Source organism: Polypterus senegalus, chromosome 14, assembly GCF_016835505.1.
Source record: "Polypterus senegalus isolate Bchr_013 chromosome 14, ASM1683550v1, whole genome shotgun sequence".
NCBI lineage: Eukaryota > Metazoa > Chordata > Cladistia > Polypteriformes > Polypteridae > Polypterus > Polypterus senegalus.
This window is the reverse complement of record NC_053167.1, coordinates 128,890,225-128,902,811: the sequence shown is the minus strand read 5'-3', so window position 1 is coordinate 128,902,811 and position 12,587 is coordinate 128,890,225. Positions and strand designations below refer to the sequence as shown.

Here is a 12,587-nt window from a genome sequence, read left to right as displayed (position 1 = left end):
AGTGAGAACTACAGAAACTCACTTGGACATGTAAACAGGTTTTTACAAAATCAGGATTTTGTCTTAACCAGGTTACTCACTTTGTTCTGGCTTTATGTGTGCATATAAATGCACTGAATAATAGGAAAGCTGGTAGCTAAGGCCTTGTGTAGTAAACTCATCAGACAGGAGCTATTTTTTTCAGTCAATGTCTGTCTGTCCTTTCTATTCTGTGACATGTCATTGTTATCTGTCTATTGAGCTACCATGGCATAGTGCCTTTTATACTGAATTGTGTAATCCTTATAACACACTCTCGGGATCTTGCTTATTATGAAAAACATTGTACAAAGTTAAACCAAATTGCTTTTATGTGACCCGTTTATTTTTCAAGATTTTTGCAAAAAGATCCTGTTCCTTTTTTATGATAGCTGGTTGTTTATTTTTTTTTTTTTATTCCTTATTTATTTATCTTTTTTAATTCTTTTTCAGCTTTAGTTGGGTTGTCTTTTACGGGAGCAATTGGCCTTACATTCTTAATGCTTGGCTGTGCCTTGGAACAATACAGGTATGTATCTTTGGATTTAAGTAAAATAGAAAAACAATTCTCAGTGTACAAGTTTTTTGTATTTACTTATAAGAAGTCTTCACAATCCTTGGAAGCTTTCAGATTCCATTACTCTACAACGTTGAATCATTATTAAATTTAATTTGGCTATTTTGACACTGCTCAACAGAAAAATACTCTTTAATGTCAAAGTGAAAACCAATCTCTAGAAAGTGGTCTAAATTAGTTATAACATACAAAATAATTGATTACATAAGTATTTACCACTTCAAGTCCATACATAGAAGGTGCAGCTTTGGCAACCATAACAGCCTTGAGTCTGTATGCACAGGCCTGTCTCTCTCGCTGTCAGCTTTTCACATCTGGATACTGCCATTTCCCCCAACCCCCACCCTTCTTTCAGAAACTGCTCAAGCTCTGTCAGGCTGCATGTTGATTGTGAGTGAACAGCCACAAATTTACCACTCGACCAATCTAGACGCCGACTCTGCCACACCATGGCATTCACATTTTTGTTTTGAGACCATTCCTGTGTAGCTTTGTCTTTATGCTTGTGATTGTTGTCTTGCTGAAAAACAAATCTTCCCCAAAGACTGCGTTTTTTGAAGACTGCATTACATTTTTCTCGAGGATTTCCCTGTATTTTTCTGTATTCATTTTACCATTGCAAGCCATCTGGGGCCTGCTGCCACCACCATGCTTCACGGTGGAGATGGTTGTGTTTTTGATTGTAATGTGTAGTGTAACATGATGTTTAGTCTCATAGCCAGAAAGCTCAATTTTGGGATCATCGGACCACAGGATATTTTTCAGCTGAATTTATAAAGTGTCTGGTACCTTTTTGCAAACTGTAAATGAGATGTCCTATGTGTTTTGTTTTGTTTTTTTTTTTACATGGTGCCTTTATCTTTGCCCCTCTCCCATAAGGGTGTGACTGGTGAAGCACCCAGGCAACAGTTGTTGACTGCATAGTTTCTACAGTTTTACCCACTGTAGTTTGCAACTTGCCTAAATCCTTGCTCCCAGTATCCTTTCTGTGACACTTAATGGCCAAGGCAGGAGAGAATAGCACATAAAGATAAACGCACATGCACTGTGCAACAGAGAAAGAAGAAAACTAAAAATAACACATTTGATGCGTTGGCTCTTCCTCATGTAGTTTACTCTGAAACTGCCCCTTGTTCCAAAGGGCTTATACAGCGCTGATTCAGTCATCCAAAATTCACACACAGAAGAATATAGCACATTGATTTTAAATCCCATTTCATTTGTAATCCTTGTTGTCACACCCAAATCTCTGAGGGCGATTAAAAAGAATTTCCTGGCGGTGAACTTTCCAGGCCCAAAATTCTGCTAAAATTTGTGAATGAACTTTGTTGAGCTAGATGGACCAAACGGTATCTTCATTTTTTTTTTTTTTTAATCCCCCTGAATAATTTTATCAAAATCCTGCTCAATATAGTTCAGGCTTGTGGGGTACCAGAGCCTGTCCCAGCAGAATTAATTGTGACCTGCCCTAGTGCCATCATAGGACCTATGCACTGTCATACTGCTCTAGTTAACACAGTATATGTCCTTGGGATGAGAAATCAAAACCAGACTATCTGGAGAAAAACCCATAGGGGGCAATGTGAATGACCTGGACACTGGATCTGTGAGGCAGCAGCACAAACTGCCACGATAGACACTCTAACAATCTATTAAAAGAAAAAAGCTAAAGAGAGCAAATGGACTAATGGAAACCGAAAAAGGCTTGGAATAACAGAGTTAAGCATGGATGAGTCATTCACTGGGAGACTGAAAGATAATGGTGCTTCGGGAGGGACGCCTACTAAGCTGTACCTGACACCAAAGGGCAAGGCAGCAGCTGCCTTTTCTGAAATGTTTAATACTGTGCAAATGGCTCATGCTTTAAGTAATAAATTGTCTTATAATTGAATGTTTATCTAAAATTCATGGCTTGTAACAGTTCAATTGTATTACCATTGAAAAGGTCAGCTCTTTAGAATGATAACATTCTTGCTTAATTGTTTATTTCAGAGCTGTTTGAGCCATGTGACACTAATGTATCGATTAACTGCCCCTTGGATACCAAGGAGCTTGCAAAAGGTTAAAATGGTTAATCTTTTAATTTGATGAATTATTATTCCATTTGCTTCCAACTTGCCCTTGCATTATAAGCCAATTTCAAAAGACGCAGTAGTCGTTAAAATGACAGGGAAGCTGTTGAATGACACCCTCAGGGAGCGGCACTCATTGTATGTGTTTCATTAGGCTTCAATTGATCACTTCCCCTTCTAAGGGAGCTAACAAAAAACATTTGGTTAGCACAATGGAGCTGCTATAAAGGGATATTTCAGATAAATAAGCAAATAAATATATAAACTGTAAACAAATGTTATTTCTTTATGTATGCACTTATTTACAGTATGACGCTGTATGCAACATGAAATAAACCCTTAGACGAAAACTGTCATTTTCACCCATCAAAGTTGAGAGAGCAGGCTCTAGCGTGTACTAGAGCTGGGCAATATGGGCTTAAATTAATATTACAATTATTTTGATGCAAAATGTGATATTCAGTATTTTTTAATGCTCTCTAAATAGCTTAAAGATTGAAGATCAGCATGGTAGATGTGCATACAAATTTTCGGTACAGGGACCAAAACTTGGTATATTGTCTCACAATAAAATAGTAGGAAATTAGTTTTTTTTTTCTGACCATTTTTGTTTAATATCTCCTCTGCTTGTTTTTAAGCTTCCATTGTGTTCATTGCCCGTCTTGCTGTCATCTTTGACTGCCAGTTAGTAAACACTGCTCTCCCTCTCAGATTGTTTTTTATATGAGGAACTAGCTGTATTACTTAGCTTTGCCCAGTAAATTTTCTAAGTCAATGGGCCATAGTTACAATCGCATTGGTTAATCTGATGTTTCAGAAGTACTATATAACTAAGTACTTTTCCATATAAAATATTAGTTTACTTGAGCTGCTTAGTTTTGAACAGGCTACATACAGTTCCTCGGCAGTGTTGGTTTGAAAGAGATTGCAGCAGAACTCTGTATTAAAGCAGTAATCGATAATGATACAAAGTAACACTAGTAAAGATTAAAAACTGCTAAAAATCTTGACTCTTCATTTGCATCAAAGCTTAAAATTAGTGCTGCTTCGGTATACAGTAAGTTTGAATAAATGCCTAACCAAAAAAAAAAAAAAAATTACTTATTCAAAGGCAACATCTCATTCTGAATTACCGTGTCTCTACCAGTTATCTGTTCAATCATGGAACCAAGCTCCATCAGTCAAGTGTTTTTTTGTTTTTAAACTTAAAGCACTGATTATTGATTGGTATTGTGAACTTCAAGACAGCATGCAGGTGAACAACAGTATTAGCTATTTCAAAAATGCAAGGCTATGCACTGATTAAAAATTTTGTGTAATCAGTTTATCTCAGATTTATTGTCACATGTAGTTTACACAGTAAAATGAACTACATACTTGGCCAAATGCATTACGCCACCATTGTCTAGCTACCCAAATCTCACTTCATAGATTGTGTTAAATATTTAATAAACAAAGCAGAAAGGCTTCTCTAATAAACAGTTTAACGGTATCTTGATAAAAAGTATCAATATCTATCAAAAACATGATAATTTCTGGGTGACCTCAAACTTTTAATTGGAATTGTAACAATTACAAATAGAGGAGTTGGAGTCGGTGGTACCATAAATTGAGGAGTCAGAGTCAAGGGTTTTGTGTATAGTGTTTTACAGTGGTTCCCTGATCAAATGAGGGGGAGATGCAAATTTTGGAAGAGATTGGTTCAACAGTGTGGATTTGTATACCAGACGTAAGTAGATTTTGAGCTTTATACAGTATATTAGAAGGCAAAGCTCTTGGTTCATTACTTGGCTAGTCACAGATGATAACACGTGAATGTGTATGATATAAAGTATATATATTGTTTTATGATTTATATAATTTGTAATGGTTCCAAATTATGTATTTACATATACATGCTTATTCTTGTCTATTTGTCTAAATGTTGGGTGCACGTATTATTTTGTAACATTCAATGCCTTTTCGGCTGGTCATCTCATGTTTTGCCCCCAGTATTTTTAACAGCTTATTTCTCTGCAGCACAGTACTTTACATGTCCAACACCAGGTAAGAATCTGTATGGGGCAGTTGAAATTTTAAGTATGATGGTGATATTTTCTTGGACGTGGAGCATTACAATGACCCAACAAAACTTTACTTAGACTTCCAATCTTAATAAATGGTAAAGTAACATCTCCGTATTAATCTGGCATTATAAAATTACACATTTTTATTTAATTCATATTTTATTTTCCTATTATTAACCTCTGCTCACAAAGTAATATGGTTATGTGTCTGATGTTTAATAATCTTAACAAATACACTTAACATTGAAAATCCATTATTGTAGTTAGGAAGCTCAATTCACCTGTTATAGCAGGTAATGCAATTTACCACATACATGAACATTAAACAATTCCCAGAAAAGAAAAATATGAAAGTTACTGTTTTTTATTCCCACTTTTATAGCATTTCAGTATAAGACTAGAGGCCATGTGAAATAAACAGATAAGAGCTTGCACGGCGCAGACAGCTCACTTCTAGTGTTGTGTGAATTACTGTTTAGTATATTTATTTGACCACTACGCAGTACAAGTATTTTTAGGGTGTAAGTTTAGTAGGCAAAAATGTGTTTTACATTACCTGTTGCTTGTGCCCTCATACTGTATGCAGTGGAGCAGTAAACGTTCTGTAGGTCTTTGCTTACCAGGGACCTATTTTGCTGGGGATGTGTGAGAGCACATTAAAGGCCTTGCATGTGCCAGGATGGTCTTTTCGTATGCAGTAATGTGTCTTCTCTTTATATTTTGCACTGCATGTCCTGGGTAAAACCAAACCATTTTCAAATAGCAGAATTAACCCAACCTGTTTTAAACTCTTACTCTTCTGAGCCTTGCTCCATCAAAGTAAAACACCCTTAGAAAGAGCAGCGAAGATTTTCTTAACATTGTAATATTGGCTTTTGGATATTATTATTTTTTTTTATTAAATACCAAATATCCTGCGGTGGGTTGGCACCCTGCCCAGGATTGGTTCCTGCCTTGTGCCCTGTGTTGGCTGGGATTGGCTCCAGCAGACCCCCGTGACCCTGTATTCGGATTCAGCGGGTTAGAAAATGGATGGATGGATGGATAAATACCAAATAGAAAATGTGATATATTGCTCAGTCCTAGTGTATAATACTCTTTTTGACTTGTGAATCGTCAGTAGAGTGGATGAAGATCTTTGGCCGTCATGGGCTTTATTTAGAGCAGACACTTCATATGCAGACTTCTTCTGATAGAGCTTCTTAAAGTAGCACATTGCGTAGTAACTCTGTTGTAACTCTGTAGTAACCTTTTCTTGCACTTGCATCCACTTTGGAAGTGCCCGCTAAAAGCACTGAGCGTGCACTTCATAAACAATTCAGCAATCAAAACACAGTATTAGAGTTCACCCTCTCAACTTTGAGTGAAAATGACAGTTTTTCTTTTAAGGCTTATTTAATATGGCATGCATTGTCACTGAAATAATTAAATCAGGAAATATTTAAAAAAAAACTACATTAAAAATAAGCAACAAAAAACCTATTTAATGACACGCTTGCATATTATTATGTATACATTGTCACATTTCACAATGAATTTATTTGCTAATTTATTGATTTACTTTTGTATGAAGTATTTCTATATCATGAATGAGTATTACTTCCTGATTGATGTTACTTATTCTCTTATTCATCTTGTTGCAGCATTAAAGTATTCATTCTTGCAGAGTTTAGAAAACTTTTTCAATGATGACCATTATGTTTGTTCTGTTTACTTCAGTGAGTGTGTCAATAGTGGCATTTTTAATATACAGTAGATAGATTTCATTCATCTTTTGTGACATGATTTTTGTCTTGTCTTTATCCCACACAGCAACTATTGGCCCTTGTTTGTTCTGATATTTTATGTCATATCGCCTATCCCTCATTTCATTGCAAAGAGAGCCTCAAGTGATTCAGATGCTGCTAGCAGTTCATGTCGGGAGCTGGCCTATTTCTTCACAACTGGAATCGTGGTGTCTGCCTTTGGGCTGCCTGTTATTCTTGCTCGGATCCTAGTGGTGGGTAAAACTTCCAAATATTTGTATTTTTTAAAGCTCAATTTAGAAACAAAAGCATGAAATTTGGCATTTAATACTGCTTCTAATCATTATCTTTCACAAGAGAAATGTAGTGTAAGGGACATAATTCAGTTTATTCATTTGAAATTAAAATTCACTTAAATTTTTATCAAATGTATTCTTGTACATCACACTTACAGGGTTACAGCCCCCAGAATTACAGTTTTAATAGGATACAGGAAGTTCCTGCTATACAATGCTAACATGACCAAAAAAGTGTGACATGTTATGAAGCTTAGTACAGTAGGGTCTGTTTCTCCTCCATTAGTAATAGTCAGACCTTCTTAAAAAAATGTAATTACCCCTTAAAGATGACATCATATTATGATTATTTCCAGAAATTTTCTGTTGTAGCCTTCATTTACCTAATCTTAGTCAGCCGTGGATAGTCGGATTAAGCCTGTGATTGAGTCACTCAGTGTGACATCCCTGAGACTCCGTTTATAGTGTTATGCAATGAGCCTCAACAGAATCGAGCAGGTTTGATTTTTGTATTAAGTCATACAAATGTGCTTCATTGTGTGCAAGCATAAACAACCAATAACTGCTCACCAGAAGTATAATAAATACAATGTGGCTGAAAAGAAAGAAGAAAAGTAGGAATTTTGAATTGTGCAAACCGATACAGAGGCTTGCTTTTGTCACGTTACACTTTGTCTGTCAAAATAAAGCAAGCTCACGATTCTTTGGAATTTGTGAAACTTTTCTAAATAGTCATGAGAAGGTCACATTGCAGTTGTTAAGTATGACATACTCTCTGTCTCAAAGTCATTGTTAAGTGTGTGTATGGTGTGTATCACCAACCTAATACAACTTTGTTACCAATAATCGTAGATAATACAATGTGGTCTACCAGTAAATTTTTAAATTGAATTAAAAACAAAAATTAATGCTAGTTAATTACAGTTAATAAAGCCATTGTTATTACCGTGAGAAGACACAGAATTTTCCATCTTGGGACTGGAGACCATGAGGTTTTGAGGGTGGTAGAAAAGGAGGGACAATGAGCAGCAGTATGGTTTGATTTTTGATGTCTCTCCTGAAAACATTTCAAACACTTCTTGTGGAGCATTATCAACAGTAAGCTGGGCGTTGTAGAACTATATTGGGAATTTATGCAAAGAGTTTTACCAACAGTCAGCTTTATAAAGGGTGCTTTTCATTCAGCTTGTCTTTGTTAATTTTATTTTACTGCAGAATACTACATAAGCTCATTTATGTTTAACCTACAAAATGGATTTTTAGTTTTTAAATTTCAATACAGTGTTTATAGAGAATGAATTGAGGGGAGTTCACATTGATGAATAAATGACATCATGACTTGCCAGGAACTGGAAGTCATGATGGCACTTTGTAGTTTTCTGAAACTAATGCTAAGGCTGGACTGCAATGATGATAATCTTCAAAGTAGTAGTAGGAGAAGAACTTGAGGGAAACCATGAGGTAGGATGCTGCGTTAAGCAACATGCAATTGTTGCCAATTCACTACAACATAAAGAATAATACTGTAATGAGCACAGAGATAGAAAGATAGAGAGATACACACTAAATAAGAGTCTGTTCCTGCCTTGCACCCTATGTTTGCTGAGGTTAGCTCCAGCTTCCCAGCAACTCTGCACAGGTTAAATTGGGTTTTAAAAAAATAATGTATAGATGGATAATTGATCTATAACCGAACTTTCAGATGAATTACCTTCTTGCTGTTATGGCCACAGGAAACACCTCATAAAGTAACCCTACTAACTGTAGCAACAGCTATTCTTGTGGTCTTTCTGATGTCATGTTCACTATTCCGTGTTCCTGGCACCTTCTGCTGTGCCATGCTATGTCTCTCTCCATGATCACCCCTTATATCCTGCAAGGCTGTATATATCCAATGCCCCAGGAGTCTCTGTCTGCCTTCTTGAACCTTTCCAGGCTTGTAAAATGTAATGGGAATGTTGCAGTGGTTCGTGGAATACCGAGTTTAGTGTACCTGTATGACAATTGGCTGTCAATTGCCTATCCAGTCCCACTAAACTCAATAGTTTGCATCCTTGACAAGTTGTGCGCTGAAACTGTGATATTCCTCCACACTTGGGCCAATGATCTTTACATGCGCGTTGATTTAAATTAATTCAGCTTTCTTTAATGTTACGTCATTTTGAGTGTTTTGAAAATGTATAAAACTGCATATTACTTCACCCCATTGTCACAACTTTTAAATTTTGCTGCAAAATACACGATATGGTTGAATGTGACATGCCCAAATCATTGCTATTACAAAGCTGCATTTTACACATAACATTAACAACACTTTCATTTCGGCTGACAGTGCATGGCTGCTCCACTTAGATGTAGTGATGATGTAACGTACAAGACTTGTTATGGTGTGAATATTTTCTGTCAAATAATATCTTTTTATGAGTTCATTGTTGTCCAGCATTTTCAAAACATTCCCCCTTTCCTGGGATGTGCATGCCAATCTCTGCCTGAACACCATCTTCAGCTAGCTTGGAGCAAGTTGCAACACTTCACCAGGAATTAGTAGAGATTGTGAACCAAGTTATGATTAGTTTCCTAAATTAGGAATAGTAGTAAACACATTTTATTGATTTTCCTAAGAGCAGAACCAAATTTGCACTACTCCGAGCCAGATAGGACTGTTTTACTACTCTGAGATGTTTGAGAAATACTGGCACAGGAATGGCTATCGGACAAGTAAAAGAAGAAAATATACAAGTTCAGTTAACAATTTTAGGGTAAATTTGAAATAGAGAAATATTATGTGCAACCTCAATTACTGATTAATTTACTATTTTAAAACGTAAGTTAAAAAAAAAACTGCATAGCTTTCTATACTCCATTTTTGTTGATATCCTGAACTTTCTTGACAAAAGAAGAAATTGGCACTCTGTTAGCCAAGCTATTTGAGATGAACCGACATAAAGGCAACTAAAGGTGTTTTCACATTTTATGTGAACTATTATTATTATAAGGATACAAAATTATGGAAATGTGACTTAACAGCTGGTTGCTAACTAGTTAGAACATTGTATACTTCTAAATCTCTCTCTAGGGACAAACGAAACAAACTCACTGACTGTCTGTCTGTGTTGGTTTACCAGGCCATATATTGTTCTTCCTCTGACAGACCCTCTGTAATTTTAGCACTGGTTGGGTGAGAGCTTGTGTTACTCCTAGTACTCTAGTGGGGAAGAAGCATAGTACAAGCAAGGTGGCTATAAGAATGGTGTCTCAATAGAATAGAGCCAACAAAGTTCACACAAAAATACTGTTAAAAGGAGGAGGTCCAGGGGCATAGAGAGTAAGTTGAGAGAATTCCTCCATTTTATTTGGTGACAGGAAATAGGCATAGCAAGGAGCAGAGAGGGTGTGGTGGTGTTGCTGTAGTCAGTAACAACAACAACATTTATTTATATAGCACATTTTCATACAAAAAATGTAGCTAAAGTGCTTTACATAATGAAGAATAGAAAAATAAAAGACACAGTGAGAAAATAAAATAAGTCAACATTAATTAACATAGAATAAGAGTAAGGCCCGATGGCCAGGGAGGACAGAAAAAAAAAAAACTCCAGACGGTTGGAGAAAAAAATAAAATCTGCAGGGATTCCAGACCATGAGACCGCCCAGTCTACCTCACATAAATGAAACAGTCCTCTTTGTAGTTAGGGTTCTCACAGAAGGACTTGATGATGATGGTCACGTAGACTTCTGGGTTTTTGGTCCATCAATGTTGGAGCATCATGATGCTTTGAGTAGGTGGTGGTGGTGCAGGCCGCAACCAAAAAGAAACCGGAAAAAGAAGCAGAAGGGAGAGTAGTGGTTAGTACGGATTTTAGAGCAACCATGAATAGTTATTATAATGAATTGAACATACATAGTATCAGGATTATATTAGAGTGAGGTTATGAGAAGGCCATGTTAAAGTAATGTGTTTTCAGCAGTGTTTTAAAGTGCCCCACTGCGGGGCCGGCTCTACGATGGGGCAAGAGGGGGCAATGCCCCTTAAATCAAACTTTTAGAAGTTGAGAAAGAAAATAATAGATTACCCACAAACTGAATATGAACAAGATTTACTACAGTAGCTGAAAAATCCACTGGAAATGGCACAAATGAGATGATAGGTTTCACCTCTTGTTCGCTCTTTCCATTTGTGCTTTGTTTGTCCACAGCTCTCACAGCGATCCCCCACTCACCCGCCCCCCAGCTAAACATCCAATCACTGTTAGTATGCAAATGACCCGGTGTCAGATTTCTCAGTAGGCAGGGCAGAGCAACAGCGGGAGGCTTTGAGGAAGCCGCAAATCTCTGTTGTCAAAATCCTAATGACTCATGAGATAATTAACAACTAAAAAATACATCTATATTTGTACAGTCAATGGGGGACTAGTCAATTGTTGTTCTCACAGTTTCAGTCTGGCAGAGAAGTGTTTCTTTCTCGATCCCACAAGCACCACTGTGAGCCTGTCTGCTGCACAGAGCCGACTGGAGGACCTGTGTCTTGTCTGTCAGACCTCGATACAAAGCCTTGCTCCAGCTTTCAACTCTGCACTCAACAGTTTTCTCGTTTCATATACTGATGTAATCACAGCGATTTTAGTAAAGCTTATTCACTTTCCACCCCAGCTTCCAGCAGCTCACAAAGGGAAAGTTAATGCTGTGAGATGCATCCTTTTTTCCAAGCTTTTAAAAAGTGTGGCGCTGCTCCTGCCTGTACCAATAACAGTAGCAATGATCAGAGACATCAGCTGGCATGTCTACTCCTGTGGCATCAACAGGCACTGCTTCTCCTGTAACTCTGCCAACAATTGCTGCCCCAAAACAACCCACTCAGCTACTTAGTGACTTAAATGTCAATACACCATCCCAGCCAATACTGGGTAGTTACCCCAAACGTGTATTTGGTGGTACAACATTAAGATTATTCAATCCTGCTTGGTACCGCACGACCATGGCTGGAGTACTCTTTGTGCGGGATGCATGTTCTGTTTCCCTGTCGAAAATATGGCAGCACTGTTAATGAGAGGGATGTAGTTTTACCTTAACTGGTTTTAACAACTGGAAAGCAGCACTTGATCGAGACAAGGGGCTACAGAGATATATGTCCAGCCACAACCATGTGCATGCTTCAACCATCTGGACTGAGCATAAAAGCAGAGAGGCCACAGGGGGGACTGTGGATTCAAGGTTGGTTGGTAAACACAACTTGAAAAAACCCATTACTATGTCAAGAGTATCGGTAGTGCTATAAGGTTTCTCTGTGTAAATGAGTTGGGGCTCCATGGGACGGCAGAAACCTTGAGACATGATGCAGCGGTAATGATGATGACATTGCTTCAGGTATTTTTCTAAAACTGATGGAATATACCTTAGAGAAGGATAAGAATCTAGCAAGCATTGCTAAGGGTATCCCAAAAAATGCAAAATACACATTTAAGGATATCGAAAATGAAATTATCCAAACACTGGCTGACATGGTGCTTGGAGAGGTCAGAAAAAAATATGAAAGTGCTGATTCTGCAGGGTTTTGCCTCAAAAGTGATGGGACCAGTGATAGGTGCAATGTGGAAAATGTGTCTGTGATAATAGTTTGTCAGAAATTCCATGCCAGAGGAGCATCTTATGCTTGACTTGCAACAACTTGATGCAGAGTACATCACCTCTGAGATGCTGTTCCACCTTTCTGATGCTGGCTACAATGTTGACAGTATACTTAGCCAGTGTTATAATGGGGTTGGAGGTGGTGTACAAGCTTTACTCCAAAAGAGGCTTGACAGATATGTCCCATA

The 12,587-nt window shown here is 37.4% G+C and overlaps 1 protein-coding gene across 2 annotated transcripts in view; it reads left to right on the top strand.

Moving 5' to 3' along the window:
- LOC120514387 (leptin receptor gene-related protein-like) overlaps positions 1-12,587 on the top strand; it is a 64,738-nt gene that overhangs the window by 44,367 nt on the left and 7,784 nt on the right. For both annotated transcript variants that reach the window (XM_039734730.1, XM_039734731.1), the window contains exons 2-3: positions 472-547; positions 6,546-6,732. In XM_039734730.1, the coding sequence (XP_039590664.1) occupies positions 472-547; positions 6,546-6,732 (263 nt within the window). The remainder of the gene's footprint in view (positions 1-471; positions 548-6,545; positions 6,733-12,587) is intronic.